This window comes from Mixophyes fleayi, chromosome 1, assembly GCF_038048845.1.
Source record: "Mixophyes fleayi isolate aMixFle1 chromosome 1, aMixFle1.hap1, whole genome shotgun sequence".
Lineage (NCBI taxonomy): Eukaryota > Metazoa > Chordata > Amphibia > Anura > Limnodynastidae > Mixophyes > Mixophyes fleayi.
The window spans coordinates 324,894,614-324,917,822 of record NC_134402.1 but is presented as its reverse complement, the minus strand read 5'-3'; the positions used below and the strand labels follow the sequence as shown (position 1 = coordinate 324,917,822).

The window sequence follows — 23,209 nt, the reverse complement described above, 5'->3', positions numbered from 1 at the left end:
GGACGAAAAAATTTAAATTAATTTTGTACATGGAATTTCACAGTAGTTCCTCGAAGGCTTCTGCAATAGGGAATGAAGGATGTGAAATGTCCCTCCACCCGCACAAATAGAAATCCGGTCCTTCATCTTTTGTTACTGACTATCCCCAATGAGTAACGGGGCAGATTCAATTAGCCGCGATGTTCCTCAGAACATTGCGGATGCACATTCTTACCGTTAGTAAATGAGCGGATACTTCCCTAAAAAAAAAAATGTAAAAAAAAAATGACGCGTAGTGTCTCTCGCCCGTTCCAGAGACACTGCCCCAATGTATGCTCTTGCAGTTTTTAATTCTTAACCTTATTTTCATGGCTCTAAGCACATGTTTACACAAACATTTACTACATTAAATATTAATTACAGCTATTATACACTTTTCTATGCTCTCTCTCTATAAGGAATATCATCCACCCCTCCACCCCACTTAGAGAGTGCTCAGCACCCCCGATTCTAGTACCTTGGTGTCGAGACTGCAAAACTTCTTTAAGTCAGTATAAACCATTCATTTACGATGTCCACATGTATGCTTAGACACACAAAGGATTATAATAAGACCCTTCATCTTGTTTTACTTCAGTTCCACTTTAAATATTTACTACGCAAACCAGAATTTATTTTAGGATGGATAAACAGCGGTCTGTAACAGATGACACAATCATCTACTCTCATATGTACATTTAAAGCAATATTTATTAAAGAGAAGATTTGCCTCTAGTTGCGTGACCAAAATTTACATGTTTTGTGTATTAACAAAAAGGTGATGATGGACACGCAAATATCAGGGCTCGTAAAGAATTACCTGGCAATTGAAATGATGTAAAATGACAAATTGTAGGGCAGTATTATTTAAGTGTGGGGTACCAGAGGGCCAAATCAGTTATAAGTGCTAGAATAAAAGATTTTATGAAAATAATAGTCTAAACAAACACACACATACATTTTTAATTAATGTACCTTTAACATGTAGCACTAAGGAGTATGCTTGTGCTTTATAAATAAATGATCACCCAGTAGAAGCATTGCTAATTGAATAGAAAATATGCCATGAAGAGTGTTTGCAGCACACTCCATTAAATCAATGTTATACGCTAGTTACAGGTGTCTGAAACAGGAACCTCTATTAACCAGTATATTAAACTCATTTAGCTACGGCCTTTGGAGTAAAATTTTATGCTGATGGAAATTTTAATAAGATCTTCCCATGGAAAATGAAATGCAGTTATTACATTCAGAAGAGACAGAAATAGCAAAGTCTCTTTTTTTTTTTTCTCTATATTTTTTTGTATAGGCATTTTTTTTTTTTCTTTAGACAGTGGAGTTCATTTACATCTCACGGATTTGGAAAGGACAAATTTTCTGCCATGGACGTCAAGTAGATGGGGGAGTTTGTAGGGAAAAGCATCTAATTTAAATTACATGTTGGTCTGAGCATTCAAATGGCAACAATGAAATCTTGTTATGTTATGTGCACAAAATATTAAACATAGCTGGAAGGGGTGTAGGTGCTTTGTGAGGCACCTGGCCAAAAATGGAAAAGATTTTAGATGGAGACTTGAAGATTGAGTTATCAGTTACTAACGGGGCACCGTCTGCTCAGTCAGCATAAGCCAACATCACTGGGCACATAAACATAAATGACGTGAAAAATATACTACTCTAATGTCTCCTTAATATTATGTGTTACATATTATCTAAATAGGGGTCTAATGTGCAAAATATTTAAAAACACAAAGTTCAAATGAATGAGCGGGAAGTCCTAATAAGGAAAGTCCTGTGCCTTGACTTGACCTTTACATTCCATACATGGTGGAATAAAAGCAAAAGCATGTGATATTGCACTTTGGGGTGTGAACTGAGCTTTGGGCTGCCCCGTCACAAATGACCTCTCAGTGTATAATATTACATGAACGATGTCAAATAGAATAAACACTGAGGGCATTTTAGCATGATGTTTACACAAATCTGCAGCACGAATTAGGGGCCTAATTCATTAAGGATCTTAACTTAAGAAACTTCTTATTTCAGTCTCCTGGACCATGTTACAATACACGGGGTGCAAATTAGTATTCTGTTTTGCACATAAGTTAAATACTGACTATTTTTTCATGTAGCACACAAATACTTGATAGCTTATTTGTACACTGAAACTTAAAGTTGATATTTGTGTGCTACATGAAAAAACAGTCAGTATTTAACGTATGTGCAAAACAGAAAACTAATTTGCACCCCTTGCATTGTAACATGGTTTTGTCCAGGAGACTGAAATAAGAAGTTTCTTAAGTTAAGATCCTTAATGAATTAGGCCCTAGATCCTTAAGGTCTTATCTACATCTCTCTGCTGTTAATTCACTTTTTAGCCATCAACGCCTGGAAAACCACATTAAAAATAGTATAAATGGTTTCCTATAGGCTTGTTCCCAGCATTGCATTCTAAACTTCTAAATCTGCATTTAAAATCTTAGAACACGGCACAGCCTATTTCTCATGTGTTAAGATGGGCTACCAGTACAATAGATTGTACAGGTAAAACATTTATTTATATAGCGCCACTAATTCTGCAGCGCTGCACGGGGAGAACATACAAACTCCACACAGATAAGCCTACAATCGGGAATCCAACTCATGACCCCAGTGCTGTGAGGCCGAAGTGCTAACCACTGAGCCACCGTGCTGCCCTATTGTCCCACGTCTGTCCCGTCACGTCTTTTGCTGCACTCTGTGCGAGTCCCCATAGCATTACTCACACTCATCTGTGCCGCTGATATGTCCTTAATAGTTAAGAGTTTCTTCCACATATAGATTACAGTTAGACTGGGCCTAGCTGATCACCAACCCCGATATTCCCTGGCATATCTCAGAGCAATGGATCAAATGGTTACTATTACTGGTATACAAGCAGTGTTTATTTGCATTTAGAGTTCTACAACTGTTCATTAAAACATAAGTTATTCATCATAGTAAATATTACATTAGCTCATACTTGCCAACTCTCCCAGAATGTCCAGGAGACTCCCGGATTCCGGGTGGGTCTCCCGGACTCCCGGGAGAGTATGGCAGCTTCCCGTACCTGCCCACTGGGCAGAATTAAATCCAAAATGCCGCAATTCCCTGAGAATCACAGCATTTGGCCCTGCCCCCCCCCCCCCCCCCCCCAGTAAAGTTTGCATCATTACATCAGGGAAATTTTCTGAGCTCCGCCCCCCACACCCCCACCTCCCGGTAGCTCCTGGACGCCGACTGCCAGAAGTTGGCAAGTATACATTAGATGCATTACAAATCATCTATTGATAGTCATGCATGCAGTATAACTAGTTTTTAGTAGAGCAGTGATTAGATTGTACAATATATGCAAGACATCACCACAGACAATGGGATTGCCCACATTCAGCGTACCCCAGACCTGTGCCGAGCCACAAGTATACCAGTCTATTCTGTCTGATTAAAACAAAGCTCCACTGATATAAACAGTACATAATGTGACATTTTAGCCTTACCAATGTCACACTGTACTTTTACAACTTCACTTCCCTTGTACATGAGCAAACATCACTATGAACAGTACAGGTGATGGTTTTACCACACACTGACTGCATTGTCCTTCATTCTGTAATGGCTGTCCTTGGCAGAATAACCAACTATCTATTAATGTGACACTAATTAGCTTTGTGACATTTGCAAAATTTTAATTAAAAAAGAATCTCTCAATTGAGCCTTGTAGTGTGATAAAAAAAAATACTTAAAAAGAGAATAAATGCACCCTTTTGGATAACTACCAAAACTTTAATAGGCCATCTGCATTACACTGGTGGGGACTGCACCTCTGGCACAGTAAGGGTATGTTCACATTAATGCTGAAGATTTTTCAATTCCAAACACGATTGTACAGATGATGGGCCTTTTATTCTGAATGTGTGGGCATTGAGCCTTTCTGTATAAAATCACATTTAAAAATGAGCCTAGTCTTTAGTTACAATGTTTTGTGATTATGTGTCTCACCGACAAGCAGCAACTTTTTAACTCTGTTGTTTTTTCTAATTATGGGACCCTGGGTATTATATTTATCAAGGTGTCACTGATCACAGGTACATCATTATATACCTTAAATATCCCAGTAGAACACTAATTCATTTTATGATGATGGTGTGACCCATCACACTTAAAAGAGCTGATTCAATGTTCTCAGGAACATTGCGGCTGCACATTTTTACCGTTACTGTGCGAAAAATATCCACTCATTTCTCTTCTCACCTCTACGGAGCGCGAAGAAGAGTGAGCAGATATTTCTGTAAAAATGTCCCCCGAGAAGTGTCTCCGGAAGGTCCGCAAGACACTTTGCGGCTAATTGAATCTCCCCAAAACATTTTAAAAAAAATTAGTACATGGGAAGGTACGGTTACTCATAGTTACCAGTCATATTCTCTTATAATGCTATGGAATATAGCATCTTTTTCATATACAACAGTTTAGATAAATGCCCCTAAATGCTTTTTTTGTAATATGTTTAAAAATGTGTGAATTTAAATGGGCACATTATTGGGACCGTGGTATCAATTGCGATCAAGGTGCTATCAGTGTGGAGTTTGTATTTTCAATCATATGGGTTTCATCCGGGTACCCCAGTTTGGTCTGACACAACAAAAGCACTGATAGGATACCGGTAGGATATATTGGCTGCTGACAAAATGTTGTTGTTTTTTTGTTAGGTAATATAAGTTCCAATGTAAAAGATTCAATGTTCTCTTTAAAGTGCTGTGAAATGTGGTGGTGCTATATTTAAAAATCATAATAAATAAAGGGTGGCTACATGTGAAATTAGGCTGTAACACTCATGCTGTCTGCTCAGCCTTCTGAGGCTAGACTGTGGGCAGTAGATCAGCCCTAGAGCTTCAGGAATAAAGTGAGATACCCTGGAGCAGATATTTTCAACTATGATTCTTATTGGTCACAAACTAGTTTGAAATAAGGACATACCTCATATTCCGCATAGACACTCACTACCTCTTTTATGAATCAGCTCAAAAAGGTATCAATATAACATATTCTTTATCCCTATGTTGCAAGCTTTTACCAACAAATAAATTATTAGTAAAGCGCATGTATACAGATACCTATTTTATTCATCTAAAAAGTCTTTAGCAAAGTGCCTCCTTTTATTATGTGCACAATGACACCCTGTTCCCAGGCTGTGCCTAGCCACACTTCTTATACAGTATTAGATTCATCAACAAGGTAAATACCACTAATTTAGACATCTGCATCAAGAAAATTGATTTAAATGACGCCTTTCATTTTTCTGCACTGCCTCTTTATATACACTCCATTGCCTCTTCCATCTACTTATTGAGAGATGTATATAGAGCATCAAAACAACTAAAGCCTTAAAACTAGAGGAAGCCCCAGAGGTACATTTATTTTTTACCTATCGCTACCTTAAAATCTGAAACCTTTATGGAATTATGGGCAGGGACCAAGTTCCATTTAAACTTTAAAAATTATAACTATTACTATTCCTCTACTATAATTCCTTATACTACTATCCCTGCCTGAAAACATCTGATGATATATAAATATAAAAATACATATTATATTTTATTTATATAAATAAATTATGATGATGACGACAATAAAAAGGTAAAAAAATCATGCCTGTACAGATAGCGGCTATACAGAATTTTTTTTTAAGCAGATTATGGTTAATAATTCTGATTTTAACAGGTTGGTTTGAAGATTGCCACCATGAGAGGCCCACTTTGTTACCAAGTCGAGTAATTGTCTTTTGTACTCCTAACCTGTCTCTATCGGCTCAGGAATGGAGTCTTCCTTCAGCAGCTTTGCATTAGAACTACCTAGTTATATATTTAGGAATTTTACTTGGAAAAGTAGTAAAATGCATGAAAACGAATGTACACTTTAGACACGTTTCAATGATGCATTTTTTAACAAATTGTTTATGCATTGCAATTTACCTATAAAAAATATTACTCTAGTAAAGCATATGAGAAGCTGGTCATGGCGCGTTCTAAAACTGCAAAATCCTATTTTTAATGTTGTTTTCAGGCGTGTGATTGAAGCTAAAATGAGCATCAACAGTGGATATTTGTGAATAATTTCTAATAAAAGTTATTTAGTTCCAATTCTCATTTAAAAAGTCTACACCTGAAACTTCACCTTTGCTGATGTTAACGGTTTTGTGGGGTTTTTGTTTGTTCGAAAGACCACAAATCAGTAGGGATTAGTTCTACACAAGTAAAATCTAATTAAATGTGTTGGTGAGAGAATACAGGCTGAGGTACGAAAGGACAACAAATGCAAGGAATAGAGGAACATCAATGTCACTCTGACCCAGCACAATACCGATCACAATGGAAATTAAATAAAGCACCGAAGTGAGTAGCAAATATTCAAACAGGTGACATTCAGAATATTCTGCTCTGTGTAATGACACCTGTCAGGCCCTGGCTGAGAGAACTCTGAGGAGAAAAGTTGGTTCATTATTGACGAAAACGATCGGTACAATAGTGCAACAATGTACAGAACAAAAAACGCAAATTTGAATACTATATATATCCTTTATATACTGCGATATCAGGAAACATTTATGTGCGAGCCATAGGCCTTTATCATAATGAGATAAAACCAAGTACTTGTTACGGTTACAAAAGGTTTACAGTTAGGTTTACTTTGACGTGTTTTTAAAACACAAGGGTGGTTTCATGAGATAAATACACATTGATGGTAACTGGCATCTACTCCTCTTAAAGGGTATTGCCATAATTCTATTATTTTTTTTGCGGTTAGAGTGGAAAAAAAAAAAAGGTCACCTTTATTTTCTTGACTACTGGTGTGATAAAGCAGAGCTGGCAGGTGTTGTGTAAATACTGTAATCTGATGTTTACCAGCATAAAAAACAAACTTTGTAATAGTACATATGACTTTGTGCCTTTGAATCTCCCCCAACACTGGAACTGCACCTTTAAACTGTTTCAGGCAGCCGGCTGTGTACACATCATTTTGCATACGTCTGCTCAGCACAAACGAGGCAGGACACGTTATTAGCCCTGACTGGTGCAACAGCACAGCTTGTCATATCGTGTTATAGTCCTAGAGGCCAACACAAATCCTAAGCGAGCAGCTCAACTGACTGGTTAGAAGTGTTTATTAACCCTTACATAATCAGATTCTCTTCGCCACTGGAACTATATAGGGCTTTACGGTTTACTTTACGGATTGTGGGTTCAATTTCAACAACTTGGGACAAAAACAAAGTGGTGTTGATTAATTACATGTTCTTCGCAATAAAGAGTTTCCCATCATTTACCTCACAATTCTGTGTTTGCTTTCTGTTGCTGTAGACTGAAGCTTGCAGATGCTATCTATATACTATAGCTGAATAAAGCCATTATTCTCAGCATATCACTACTCACAATGCTTCCTATTAGAAAAGCAGGCAACATTTAGCAGACCGTTAATTTGTATTCTTTCCTATGTTAAATTGCACTGGCTGTTTCTCTGACCTTTAATGACCGTATGTTCCTTGAGCAAAAATGAACTTTTCAGGTGTACAAACACATTTTCAAAAAAAACAACACAGGGGTGCCAAATCTTTATTCCTGCTGACAGCCGAAGGGAGCCTAAATAAATAGCAGGTGTGTCACATCTAAAAACTAGATTTCATCAACATGCAATTGTTTATACTGCAAATCTTCAAGTTGTTAAAATAAAGATGTCAGAGCCATGTGCCTCACCTTCTTCCCTTGTCAGTACTGAATCAGTTAATTGATGGCATGTATGCCAAGCGCTCTGTTTTAAATTACATTCTATTACATAGGCCTATGTCTTTAAGAGACAAATGAAATATTAATAGAGAGAATATTTGCAGATCTGTCTCTTAAATGACAGTACAGAGGGGGGTTTAAACCTGCCTCCGGCGAGCCGCAGGGCCCTTCCAATCCATTTAATGCGAGAATTCTTTTTCTTTCCCTGACAGAAGAGATGCTCCTTTCTCTGCTTCTGTAATACAGACTTTGCGGCAGAGCACACTGGTAAGGAAATGGTCAAGTGGACCAAACTTGTTTCTTTCACAAACATGTTTGACCTTTCACACTGGATACAGATTCTCCCTGTCACTGAGCAATCATATGGCAAAACTATACTTTCTGTAATTCGTACTAAAACCACATTTTTATGGCTACGTCCTAAACTTGACTTGGGGTTTGTTCCTATACAATTTACTTGTATTCAGTACCAATATATTACATGAGGCCAGTTTGCGTGTGTATAAAAGTATATGAAGATATACACAACATTATCTAATAGCTATATGGGTAGATTGCATCTTCAAGACATATAGGATTACTGATCCATCAATATACAAACGCCTGACCAGCTCAGCAGAGAAATAAAGGCATACAATACATAAGTGACATTTAATTAAACAGACGCTGCTTCTCTCTGCTGAACAGAGCAATACAGGAATGTATTTGGCCGCATGGATTTGCAGATGATGATTTATATATAATTTAAATGCGGCTCCTCCCGTGCACTCAGCCGTGTGAATCAGGACGGATCTGCCGGCTGGGAAGTTTATTGCTCTGCATTGCGTGGCTTACCCTTCTGGTGGCCGAGGGGTTAAACCTGCACTGCCTCATGCATGGAAATTGTAATTGGTTTATCAGCAGTTAAGCTTTAGATCAAAAACCTAAGGGGTTAGCAGGAAAAAGAAGTAAATTAAATTAGCATTTGCTGAGAAACATGAGAACAGGAAAAAACTGCTATGTTCTAGAATAGAATAATGGCAATACCAGAGCAACAAGGGACTGTACGGTTTCATACAGCGGACTGTGGATACATGTACTTTTTTTCCCTTGTATTATGTCCTCTCACTGTAAATGTACAGACACAGCAATGCTCAAATCATGGCTGCCCAATAGACGACCACTGGATCACAAAAGACTCCCTCCTATAGTATATTATTTCATGTTACCCTGCTGCGGTGTTAAAAAGTGGACTGTAATAAAGTGTTTTTTTGTTCCCTGAAACCATTAGAGCATTGACTTGTACCACATACTTTTTATGTAAATATTTGATCATCAATAAACAATTTTCTTGTGGTACAGATATATAAAATGAATAAATCCCATTAACAACATTTTGGCAAAAGTAAAATCCTTGGAAAGAAGCATTAAGACAAAAAAAACCCGAAAGGACTTAGAACAAAACAGGTTACATATGCTTCTTACATAGTCACCGTAAATAAAACAAAAAACACAAAAAACAACATAGGTAGACATTTTGTAGCAGCCTTATGTCAGACCATGTTACTTTTGAAGATAAAGGTCTTCATCGCATCATTATTATATTTGTTTATCCAAAATAAAGTCTAAAATAGCAATAGTCAACTGGTTACTCACATGACAATGTGACACTTAGCAAAGTACATCTTACTAGGTTTATTGTTTTGTTCTGGATTATGGTGAATGTTTTCTGTTATGCTACACAGACTATGATTACAGGGAAGTAAGTGTCATAAGTATTTATTTCAGTTTAACCTTCATTAAGATATGTATGTCACTGGCTGGTAATAGATGTAATTCTCAGACACGTTGAGAATAGACATTATAATCAAGCCTCTTTAGTCATCGGTTAATCTGTGTTATAAACCCAGCTTGACCCGAACTAACATTCATGCAGCAGAATTCCTTCCTAAATCAGGGCAGTGACTTACCTCATAAATGTAAGAACAACTGGAGAGGAACAATATTTTAATTTACAAACTAGAAAGCTGCTCTCCATTACAGACAGTACCTCTAACATAAGTAAGAACACTGTGCTGATGAGGGTTTGACACTTTTCTTTGGCAAGGAAGGAGTTAAAGGAAACACATAATAAAGGGAATAGAATAAGAAGCAAAATCACCCAGAATGTAGACAAAGGAATCAGTATTAAAATAGAGTCCTATTGAAATGAGTGAAAGGGCCTTATCAGACCCTGTCATAGCTCTCACTGAGCTGGTGACACTGGAAAGGGAAGACTGTTTCAGCTGAAAATCTCACTGCTAAAGTTACTTAACCACTACAGTGCTGGCAGCGTTGCCTGTACTGGGATGTACTGAATATAGAATTACAAAACCCAGAATTCATAGATTCTTGTTCTCGGCTTCTAAACCTATGATACAACACTACATCTATATCCAGCTCCCTTCCAACCTCAATGGAATTCACACATCATCATCAATTATTTTATATAGCGTCACTAATTCCGCAGCGCTGTACAGAGAACTCACTCACATCAGTCCCTGCCCCATTGGGGCTTACAGTCTAAATTCCCTAACACACACACACACACACACACACACACAGACAGAGACACACAGACTAGGGTCAATTTGTTAGCAGCCAATTAACCTACCGGTATGTTTTTTTGGAGTGTGGGAGGAAACCAGAGCACCCGAAGGAAACCCACGCAAACACAGGAAGAACATACAAACTCCACATAGATAAGGCCATGGTCAGGAATTTAACTCATGACCCCACTGCTGTGAGGCAGAAGTGCTAACTACTTAGCCACCGTGCTGCCCTTACACACACTGTCACATATCTGTTACAGGACCTATTATGTTGTTAGACAGTGAGCAAATGTATATCTTAAAAACAAATAGAACAAATGTTAGGAAGCATATTGTACTAGGTAGCACTAGATTGTAAGCTCTTACAAACAGGGTCCTCCCTACCCTATGTCCGATGTCTACGTTATCCACCTCAAATGGACCCGTTATGTTTTTATGGTTATTTTCCATTTGTGTGACTGTTATAAGTTTCTGTTTCACTTGTACTTGTTTATTTATACTTGTACAATTTGTACTCGCATCTGCACTCCAATGTTCCGTTATTATGTTCCTCTGTTTATATGTTTATTCGTATCCTTAGGATTTGTCCGGCGCTGCAGAATTTGTGGCGCCTTACAAATAAACAATGATGATGATAGATACAATACAGTAACATACAACAACAACAACGATGGTATTAAACATAAAGGGACAGAAGACTAAAATATGAAAATCATATCTGTTTTCCCCACTTACACTTTCGAGGTTCCAGCCCCTTGTTTGCACATACGAGATGTTTTACTGGAGGATTCTGGGTTCTTTGAAGACAGGCCAACATGGTTACAGGACTTTTGGTCACCTAGGCAGATGGTCACACTACAAGAAGACATTAATAACATTAGTAAGCAAACACTGTTTATTGGGTTACCTATAATAATACAACAAATTTACATAGGAATAGAAGTTTAAATAACATCATAAATTAAGAGGAAACTATTAACATATGTATTCATTGATTACGGTTCTATTATGCAAGATGAAGACTATAGCTTAAAAGAACCATTAAACCCCAAAATTAAAATTTTCAAATATGAACCATGATAGTAAAACATATTGTACTGTGGTAACATGACATTTCACAATACCTGTGTTAAAAAGTCAAGTATTACAATGTCCCAATGGCACGTAATACAAGTCAAAAAGCTGATAGTGAGTTAACATCATCGGCTCTCCCCTCTGTATGAATCAGCCAATTCACACAGTAATTCTGCAAAGCAAGTCTGCCTAGCTGTCAGTCAGTCTGCTTATTTAGTTAGAAAAGCTCCCTCCTAACATGGCAACCTGCTGCAGAGGGTGAATGGGAGAGCATGCTGGATATATTTAGTTATGTATAAACACTTCAGTTCTGTCACTTACATTATTCAAGTAACACATAACCTTTGAAATATATTACTGTCAAATAGTGGCTTAATTTGCTTTTCAACATAATAAACACAAGATATTCGGAAATGACTTTTTCACAGGGTGGCATGGATGGAAATTTTCTTTGTAGTCAATTTGGTCTCAAAACACTTCTCTCATGCATTTTAAAGCACTCCTAATCAATGATCTCCACCCACACGATGCACAGGATAAGAGCACATACCGAGAGTTGTATCCAGCAAGAGAAGTGGTACTGTGCAATTTTTCAACATAAAATAAACCACAAAACGGGGGCAACAATATTTATCTTTAAATAAGGACCTGATAGCAATTAAAGCAATAATAACCACTATTAGAAATGCCACAATATGACTACAAATAGACTACAGCAACATAACCTGCTGACAGGAATAGTCTGCTACATGTTACTCTCAGCAAGTGTCAGTCACAGGGAGATTGCAGCCATCTACATATGCGACTGTGAAAAGCCTTCTGTTCACTTGCCACATCAATTATGTTGCTGCAATAAAGTCATCTAGCTGCCCTTCACGTTACCAAAATGGTGGCGTTTGCAAGCAATTAAAACTTCTAAAAAAAAAAACACACAAAACACCAGGAAACTATAAACAAATGTATGTTTTTATTGCATACTATAGGTCGCCAGTACTCTTCATCTACCCCTATTCTCTATTTATCCGACAGCGCTGTGTTGTATTTGTTAACAAATACACACCTAGGTGGCTTCTATACACGTTTTGTGTATAGAATTTATATATATGCCATATGAAAATAACTATAGGGTTTCTCAAATATATTACAGGTATCGCATGAATGTGTCATATTGATGACATATTTAACAGACTATTAAATCCATGTCTTGAATTCTATAAAAGAATCACAAGTACCATTCACAAATTTAGCAACTTCTTAGAACTCTTAGTTAGGCGAGGCTATGATGTATAGGAATCACATTTTTATTCACACTATACTTTTGTAACTGTATTTGAATACACTTTAAGGAACGTTCGGAATATATATATATATATATATATATATATATATATATATATATATATATATATATATATATATATATATATATATATATATATATATATATATATACACACACACGAATGATAACCCTAAGTTTGTCACCTTTTCATTGCTAGGCAAACCACACAAAGCCGAGATCTCTCACTCATTTGCTTAAAAAAATTGTGTATAGCGTGGAAAGGACTTCTATTCACAGGTGGTTGTAGATTCACCAGTGGTAAATTGCCCTTTGCCGTGTTCATTGCCATCTGAATGGCTAGATCATGATTTTAAACGCTGTGCATACATCATAGGGTTCTAGGATGAGTTTTTTGAGCAGTGTCCACACCGGTGAAAGCAGCGCAGGCTGACGCACCATAAATGTTGATAGTTGTGTCCCTTTAATCCTGTGTGTAAGTGCTGGTTTTGCAGTTCCTAGAATGTGAATAGCTTCTTTATTAAGACAGTTCTTGCTGTATCGCACAATAGTGAACCTCACAAGTCAAGTGCAATATACACAGCCTGTGTGAGTTTGCTGTCTCCACTCAAAACTTGAGTTATTCTGAGACAACGATCACCAACTATAGGATATTTTCTCCTATACTACTTAGACAGCACCTGAAGACTTTTGCTGGTCCCACCATCAGGCTGGGCAGTAAATCCTGTCAGGCAGTAACCTCATAGACCTGTGTGTGCAGTAAATAAATGGACGAGAAAAATTGTTTCCTTAGCTATCCAGTGATTCTACTCAGCTGCCAAATCACTTCATCTGTAAGAACTGGCCATTAGTGTGTAACCCGTTGACCACGGATTTGGCCATCAGACAGTTATGCAGACAGTGGACCACAGTTTTTTCAAAACAGCACTTTCTTTACAAAGTATTCATTTAACAATGGTGGTAAATTTACCAGCCATATTCCCTAAGAAAGTCCCAGTTAAAGATATATAAACTAATAGAATGTGTTGTACAAGCGACTTTTACTATGTAAAAGAAGAAAAAAAAAAAGCAGAAAAGAAAATGCAAACAGGGGATAAATGTATCAAACTGAGAGTTTTCCGTCGGGTTTAAAAAGTGGAGATGCTGCCTATAGCAACCAATCAGATCCTAGCTATCATTTCCTAGAATGTACTACATAAATGATAGCTAGAACCTGATTGGTTTTTCAAACATGCCGGAAGACTCTCAGCTTGATAAATTTACCCCAGGATTGTGGCTTCCTGTTTGCCTCCAAGCATCTCCTTAAATCTTGCCACTACCCCTGTCACATGCAGCCCTCTCCTCAATAATACAACAACACTATAGAATCTGTCTTCCACAAGATTAACACATCATACTCTAAAATGTGATGTGCTTCTATACCACGCCATCCCAATGATTAGATTGGCTACCTTTAGTTCTACAGCACCAATGCCTGCATTACACCTAAGAACACAAGAAGAAGACCGGTAGTATCAATTGCTATGAAGCTGCTCATCAGCACCTTGAAAATGCAACAGTAAAGCAATACCTGGGTAACATACTCACTCTCAACATCTACAGCACAATACCACAAACTTTGAGAGACATCATCATGGCAGCTACCACTTGGCAAACATGGAGAGTACAGAACAGATGGCAGCAGTCAGTCAAGTATTACTAGTTTAGCCACATTAAAGACACGACAGATGCCTATAAACATAAGAGTACAATACAACTAAACGTTAGTGTTTTCTTTTAAAGAACATCCTTGTCACAACTATACGACAGGTCGTGAAAAGGAAACGGATTGCACGGATCAGACAGCTCTTACCTGTCATCACATTATATGTTTCTAAGTCAATTAAAAGGCGGTTAAGGGTCTAACAAGCAGGAACACTGTGGCTTGTATTTAGCTAATGTAGGCTTCCAAGCAGAAGCACTAATTCCACCGAGACAGAATTACAGACTTTCCACGGTATGCAAAACACACACGATTTGTATCACTTAAACAAAGCAGTTCAGCAAAACTGATACAAGTTTTAAAAAGACAAAGCTGTTATTTAAAACCAGGCAGGTGTCTTCTGAGCTCCAATTGTAAACAGTCACTTCCTTTTTTTTCTCTTTATTCAGACTCTTAACGAGGTATTCATCCTTTGAAAGATATCTGCGCCACCTCCTTAAGATACTAATTTCACAACAAAATCCTCGTTACAGAGTAATTACTCTAAACGCCTGTCTAAATTCCATCTGTCCTCCCGCTCTCTCTCAAAGGCAAATGGAGGCGCTTGCAGTAGATTTTCTAAAGCACTCATTTGTTTCTTTTCATTCATTGTTTCATTAACTTTTCTTATGTGAGAGAAGGAGTTATCAGCAAAGAATCTGTCCACTGGATCTGTTCCATGGTCCACAAAACAAAGATATTTTAGATAGTAAAACAATGTCCATCAAGATAGCTGCAAACGTATTACCATTTAGTTACTTGTCAGCGCCAGTCACTTTGTTTTCCATATATACTTATATGGTTAAATTGATACTCCTATAAAATGCCACATATCATTTACAACCTATAAAGAGCACAGAAAACCAATGAAAGGTATATAGCAACGCATCATTCAGCTCATTATTCATCCCATGTTTATGACTAATACCTAGATCGATTATCTAGCGCACTTTTTTTTCTTTTGCACAATGAATTTTGTCAAATCTTCACTTTGATCTCATAAATTACTATAATACTGCACTTGTGTGGCATAAATTGAACTGGGGGCACAACTATGTGACATAATATGAACTGGGGGCTCTACTGTGTGGCATAATACGAATTGAGGGCACTACTGTGGCATAATTTGAGAATATAATATATATATATATATATATATATATATATATATATATATATATATGTATGTCTAGTGGCGTGTGTTAGTCTGTCTGTGTGTGTGTGGAAAAAATAAAATAAAGCTGCAGTGCCACCTGCTGGGCGGAGTTATACACTGACCTACTAAATTCTTAGTGCGTGTGGAAAAAAAAATTCAGAAAGGGCTGAAATTTGGTATACTAAGATGTTTTTAATTTGTTAATTTGATTTGTTAATTGTTAAAAGTGTTTATAAAAGATTTAAAAAATATATATATATATTTCTTGAAGGAGAAGTGACAGTTGGGAGTGGTTGGTGGTTGCCGGGGGTGACAGTGGGGAGTGGTTGGTGGTTGAGGCCTGGGCTATGGTCCAAATGCATGACAAGAAACTTTTTAACACCTTAAGTAGCTTTATTTGACTAGAATGCATGAGTATCGTGCACGGGTTAACAATATATATATATATATTTTAACTTCATCCGCCACCAAGTGCCCGCATGCATTGCATACAATATCAGTGAACCACTCGCCCCATCCCTCAGCAGTGGGCCCATGTTTATAGTGAAGATAATTTTTGTTACTTTGTAAATAACAAAGTAAGGAAGGCTTATATAAATCAGGAGCAAATTTATTCATATATTTATTTTTTTATCATATATTATAAAAATAAGCAATGGAAACTATGAATGTGTAGCTACCACATCAAGTACATGACTTACAAAAATCATGGAAATAATACCACGTTTACAAAATAGCGCTTTTACTTTTTTCCCTTCTTTAATTTAACAAAAAACAAACAAAAAAAAAAAAAACCAGTAAGAAATACAATTATGAGTCATTCCACATAACCAATAATATTAATTGAAAACATACATAAAAATGTTATTAATGTGAACTGCCAAATTAGCAGAGTCAGAAGAAATTATCTGTCATAGATTGGAACACTGTCCCATGTTACTAAAACATAGTGAAGCACAAACAGGGTTTAGAAAGAAAAATATTTATTGAATAAAGAAGCTCATTGTCTGTATATATATATATATATATATATATATATATATATATATATATATATATATATATATATATATGCACACATATATACGTACATATATAATGATGGTTGACTGATAGAAAAAAAATATGGAACAATACAATAGCGTCTACAGAGATTGATATGACAATGGTGCTGTATAAAGGACAAGACAAAAGATTTTGTAGGGTCGCACTCATCTTTAACTTAGATATTTGGACAGTTCCGTTTTAAAATATTGTAACACGTGACACATGGAGTGTCAGATATAGAGATATGGGTAATATACAAGTGATCTACAGTGAAAGCAGCCAACCTTGTGCATTTGTCTTGAAAAACTGCCCAAAAAACATTAATAAATTACATTATTGGAAATGTATATACATATACAGAAGACACAGGAGGAGATATGTAATATAAGGTTCTAGAATTTTTATTTTTGTAAAAACATATTTGCCAACAATGGAATCCTGCCTTCGGGCTACTGCTCTTCCACCACTCAGTACTAAATGAATATGCTTCCATGTCTCCAAACAAGCATTCATGAACATACATATATAGCCATTAACTCTGCTGTTCCCACTACCCATTCATAATAAGGCTACAGCCACTCACATGGAAACGCAATTGATAGTGTTCTCAGGGCAGTGACCAATGTATACTTCTGACCTCTAATAGAAGAAAGGTTAAAGTTTACAGAAGCTTTTAATGATTAACAAAAAAAAAGCAACACATTAAAATAAATGCCAACTAAATGGATTAACCAGCAAGGAGTAATTTAATATGGATTTTAAACCTGTATTTAAGCATAAATTAGAAATGCGACTGACATTATAAACATGTACTGTGGGTTCAAATATATGAAAGAAGAGATCATAGTAATATAAACAGTATTAATGAACAACTGCACTCTGATCTCAGAATTGTTTTTCAAAACCAGATATAAAACAATAAATGAAAATGACTTAGCTGGAAACGAAAACCTGCTGTACGTATTGGGCACCTGCTGCTTCCACATAGAAGCAGACATTTTTTGGGCTCAAGCAATACTCATGAACACCATGACGCACAATTTGCCTTATAACGCAGTGCTGTTACAAATACCACTGAATGGACCGGATGCATTCTAATGAACCTCGATTCAGCCTACAAAATTTCTGCTTCCATTGTGTATATGTAACAGGTGCTCTTTAAGCTGCATCTGACCACTGGTTAAACATTATTTAGTCAAATGAGGAGCATCTTTTTGTTCAGAAAAAAAAAATATGAAAACAAAAGACAATACTTTTGTTTCTGTATAGCTTACAAATATTCACTTTTAGAAATAAGGTCAGTTTATTACATGGAATGTGAACCAGTTCTTCAAAAGGGGTTATATTACTGGCCACAAGTGTAGGGGTTATTTTGGACATGCTCTTCTTTTGCCTGCTTTAGCAGTGCTCAGTAGCTGAGACACTGTGAAGATACATTGATGGCTACAATCAGCCCTTAGGGGCAAGTTCATTGCAGCTGTTTTGTGAGAGGGATTAATCAGTGAGAAAGCAGAGAGATAGCATCTCTTGACATGAAGTGATCCTGGCAGTTCTGCTAATCATCAAATTAGATTTTCTGCTACAGTTGTCTATGCATAACTAAATCTGCAGTTGATGGGGTAGAGTGGGGGAGGAACTGGGAAGAATACAGAGGACAAGCTACAGGGGGGAGGGAGAGAAGATTATATGAAAACAAGAGCATACAGGGAAGTGATGAAAAGGACATGACTGGATTTCTATAGCGCCTACGACCTCAGGTGTAAATGGAATAAAAAAAAAACAAAAGCAATATGTACATATATTTTTAAAGAAAAAAAAAAAAAACACGTATATATTTTTGTGCAAGGTGGATGAGCAGCACAAATGACTGACTGAGGGTTCTAAGACTTTATACCACTTAACTAGCTTTTTAAATGTGATTATTTTTACCAGATTCTAGGTGTTGGCCAGTGTTCTAATTATCTATGCTGTGAACACAGAGTAGAGGCATAGCGCATATCTTAGGCTCCCAACATTTTGAAAGGAATACTAAGAACACCTATATGGCTACAGATTGATTAGGTCATAAAATCCATTCTTCTATTTAAAGGTAAAATAGGTATAGCAATCATATCCTCACTGCATTTGTTAGATTAGGTTCATCAGGAGTTTAAATGATGTAAAAATAAGTATTAGATTTCAATAATTTTGGATGGAAAAAACACGAGTCCTATACATATGTAGTATTTAGGATTAACATTTATCCAGGCAAAAGCTACACAAACAGAGCCAGTCCTTAATCCACCAACCATGCTCACCTGTGGCCTCTATCAGATTAAGGCAGTCCCATCAAAATGGGGACTATTGGGACTATTGGGAGGAATGCGGTCTCTTATACCAAATTCTGGGGCTGATTCAATTCCTTGCAATGTGCTGATGGACATCAGTGTGATCTCCAGCTACGCACATTTCCTAGTACAACAGTACCCCCAACTTTATGGATTTTCCTACGCACCTCTATGGGGTGATGTTGCATTGTTGCTTAGTGCCTTCACAACCAATCTGGAGGCACTACAAGGCACAGCAGTAAGTACTGAATAAGCCCAAATGACTGCAAATCTCACTGTATAGTGCTATTATCTTCAAAAGTTAATATTGATTGCAAATGAGGATTTAAAGTGGAACAATATGATATAATAAAGTCTATTGAACATGACATGTTGGAGACTATATAAGCCTTGGTACATTACAGACATTACTACATGCGAGGTGCTTAAATGCATCTGTTTGGCTTCAATATATCCTGGAAAGTATTTAATTGTCTACAATGATTAGCACATGGTTTTTTTAAAGAGTCTTTATGGGTATAATAGACGATATCATGCATATGGTATTGTATGATTTATATATATATATATATATATATATATATATATATATATATATATATATATATATATTATATACACACACACACACACACACACAGTTTATTTAAGTCACATCTACATACACACACACATATGTAGTACAAAGTTGACATGCTCAAGGTGCTTTAAATAAATGGAGCAAAAGTAGGTGCATTTATGTTTCTAAACTGTACACGGTAAGGAATGCCCTTGAGCCACTCAACAGCTGCCATCGGCTGGTGCAAACTTGTTCTGCCCCACAGATGAACATGCCTGAAAAGCCATACACTTGGAGTATAGGAGGCACGTGACATCCTAAAAGAGCACTTGTGTTGCAGGATTTTACTTTGCAATCACATAAATGAGTTATGTTAAAAAACAAATGGCTTCAACTCCACATCCAAATAACTCTTTATAGGTTGGCTAGATAGCTAAAATAGCTGCACACTCATTTAACTGCTTTGAAATGCCATAAATTCTACTGAGAAATCTAGGCCCTCCATACTTCTCTCGTAATGCTGATGAACGGTACCACCTGAAACATGTTGTCTGAATAAAACACTGCTATGAAGCATAATAAAAAGTAATTTCTACTAAGCTTGCCTACTAGGAGTGGGTCAATAAACACAACAGAATTTACAGCACTCAAAGGAAGTGGTTTAAGCTATACGTGTGACAATTAAGGCTATAAAGGCCAACGATGACAAACGTATTTTATTTGTGACAAGTCATGCACTTGCCTACTAGGGATTAAGTCCACTGCATACTCCAGCCAATAAGATCCTGGGGGAGTGGTTTGGTTAGCCATATATGCTCTCCCACCCCTTAGGTTCATTAAGAATGTTGAGCCTGTTACCTGTTTTAATGCGTTTCTAAATACCTTTTTCCTTTGCAGAGCAGGCACAGTTAGGCAGGAAAGCTTTTGCGGTCAGCGACATATGGTGTTATCGCCGACTGGCCGCCCCTCTCGAAGCACCCTGGTTCTTGGTCACTTTGTGTGGGTGATCCCTTGACGTGCTTTGTATGGGTACGTCATTGTGAGTCCAGAAGGGGAGCAGTCATTTAACAGACCAAACCGTAATGGAGGAGCCCCTGGTCACAGTGTGGTGCCGGACGGTCATACACTGAGTTTGGTTCGAGTATTAGTTGGTAGCTGACCTAGAAAGGCTTTCAATAAAACTGTGACCTTTTAATGAAAAAGCTTTGTGTCTGTGTGTTTAGTTTAATTATAGTGTTTGTAATTAGGTAGTATATTTGCATCATGAAGAGAGGCATCAACAGCATGCAGTTCATAAGAGGGGTAGGAAAGATGCTGACACATAATTACAACTGTATTTATGAGCGCGTTGACTACACTGCAATATAAATGCACTGTTCTGATATGTAACAGTTTGTCATAACCTGTATTCTTTTATATGTATTATTATTTTTAATAAACAAAGTAATACAAAGAAATAGCCACTATTATACATACTTAATGAACTGATGTATTGTGACAGTATTGTTAGACATTACACATAATAGCAACAAACAAAATGTTTAACTGTCCTGACATACACAGAGGGAGGATTATAGGAACCAAAAAATAAGACATGTACTTGATTTAGCCTGCACTATGTATAAAGGGGGTGAACTGATCAGTGCTGCGAGCTCCCAATATAGCCATCTGGAGATAAGTTTTATATGATATGACTACTTATTTTTGGAGGGATTAGGTAGGGATTTGAAATCTTCCGAGTCTCTCTATTCCAACCTCCTGAACCATAAGCCTACACATTCCTGGTAACAATCTCTTGCTGACATTGTATTGTCATTCATGTCCATGTAATGGTCCAATTTACTGAACCATTCTCTCAGGGAGGGCGTAGAGGGCCTTTGCCTATGTATAGGCAGACTGCTATTGTAGCATTTCATGTGTCTCAATAAGAATGTAATATATTGCGGGATTACTGTAGTGTATTGGTTTAGGAGGAAAAACTTTAGGCCACTCACTTTTACATATACTTTCAGCAGTTTTCATAACATTTTGCTAATAAGGTGCTATCAAGGGCCAAGGCCACCAAATGTGACCAGGGTACTGAGAGTCTGACGGCATCTCCAACAATCTCCAGGAGATCCGTGATACATTTTACATAATTGGCTTAGGCACTGCTACCACCAACACAAAGACTTTAAATTGAGTTTCCAACACTTAAAAACACTGTAAGAACTACTGTGAATGGTGTGGAAGTTCACAGTTTCTCAGTTAGAGATTTCCAAAGGTTTGTTTTCCAAGCTCTAGTGAATTTGGACAACCTGGGAAATATATTTCCGACCAACAGCTTACAGCGCAAATAACATGTTTCAGACGTGACTCAGACACACAGGGGGCTAGATTTACTAAGCTGCGGGTTTGAAAAAGTGGGGATGTTGCCTATAGCAACCAATCAGATTCTAGCTTTCATTTACTTAGTACATTCTACAAAATGACAGCTAGAATCTGATTGGTTGCTATAGGCAACATCCCCACTTTTTCAAACCCTCAGCTTAGTAAATCTAGCCCAGGGACTCAATGAGAGTTAGGTCTCTGTGTAGAGAGGAGGTCGAGCTCCCCTGCAGGAGGAAATGTCTGATTTACAGGTAAGTAAAATAGTCTGAATTAGACAGAGAGCTTTTCCTTCTACTCTGGCTGACTGCACAGCATTATGGGCACATAAATGCAAAAGAACAAACTCTGACCAGTGCAAATTCATATACATTTACCAAAATGACATATAAACCATAAGCTATTGGCTTATATTTGGCCATGATACGGAGGCGCACAACCCACAAGGTTCATGTGTGTTCAAATATAACAGAGTTTAGGCGGTGTTGTTAATATTTTCTCTTTTAGAAAACAAAAGTACATTACCATCACATATATAGTAGAAGGCGAGTGGATATGGGTTGCTTTAAAACACAATTGAGGACAGTTATTGAAAATAATTGTCTGGTTGGTATGACTTACAGCTCCTTTTATCCTGTGCACTGGTTACCAAAAATATTTCCGATGACATTTTTACCAATGATTAAATGGAATAATAGGCTTGGAAAGGTGTTCGTGTCAATCTTCCTGTAGGACCAGTCATTTTATAGGCACCGCTGTATCTCCAAATTGGAGTATGAAGATGCCGTCTACTAAAAGTGGACCTGTCACCTACACCATGAAGCCAGCCATGTTGTGGGCTGACCCATGATAGTTCAGCCTAGCAATAAAGTGACATCATGGACGCACAAACGCTATGCCTTAAATATGCCACAAATTCGCAGTGAAATAACACGCTGCTTTCTTGAGAATAAAGTAAACACACACAAGGGGGTAAATGTATGAATCTCCGGATTCTTCATCTCCGGCGTGTTCAGCCTCTTCAGCGCTTAAATTTAAAGCGGCGCTGCATTGTAAAGGGAGACTTCCCTTTACAATGCAGCGCCGCTTTAAATTTAAGCGCTGAAGAGGCTGAACACGCCGGAGATGAAGAATCCGGAGATTCATACATTTACCCCAAGGTGTTTTTATCAATAGTAGCTGTATGCAATAACTCTAAACTAGTGTTTGGGCTTGTTTGAATATAAATAGGTCATAGATGTACATCTAAAATAA

At 37.2% G+C, this 23,209-nt stretch overlaps 1 protein-coding gene across 1 annotated transcript in view; it reads right to left on the bottom strand.

The window, feature by feature from the left end:
• FAM222A (family with sequence similarity 222 member A) overlaps nucleotides 1–23,209 on the bottom strand; it is a 68,641-nt gene that overhangs the window by 12,981 nt on the left and 32,451 nt on the right. Inside the window, exon 2 of the mRNA XM_075214334.1 lies at nucleotides 11,120–11,239. Coding sequence (XP_075070435.1) covers nucleotides 11,120–11,201 — 82 coding nt within the window. The 5' untranslated portion in view covers nucleotides 11,202–11,239. The remainder of the gene's footprint in view (nucleotides 1–11,119; nucleotides 11,240–23,209) is intronic.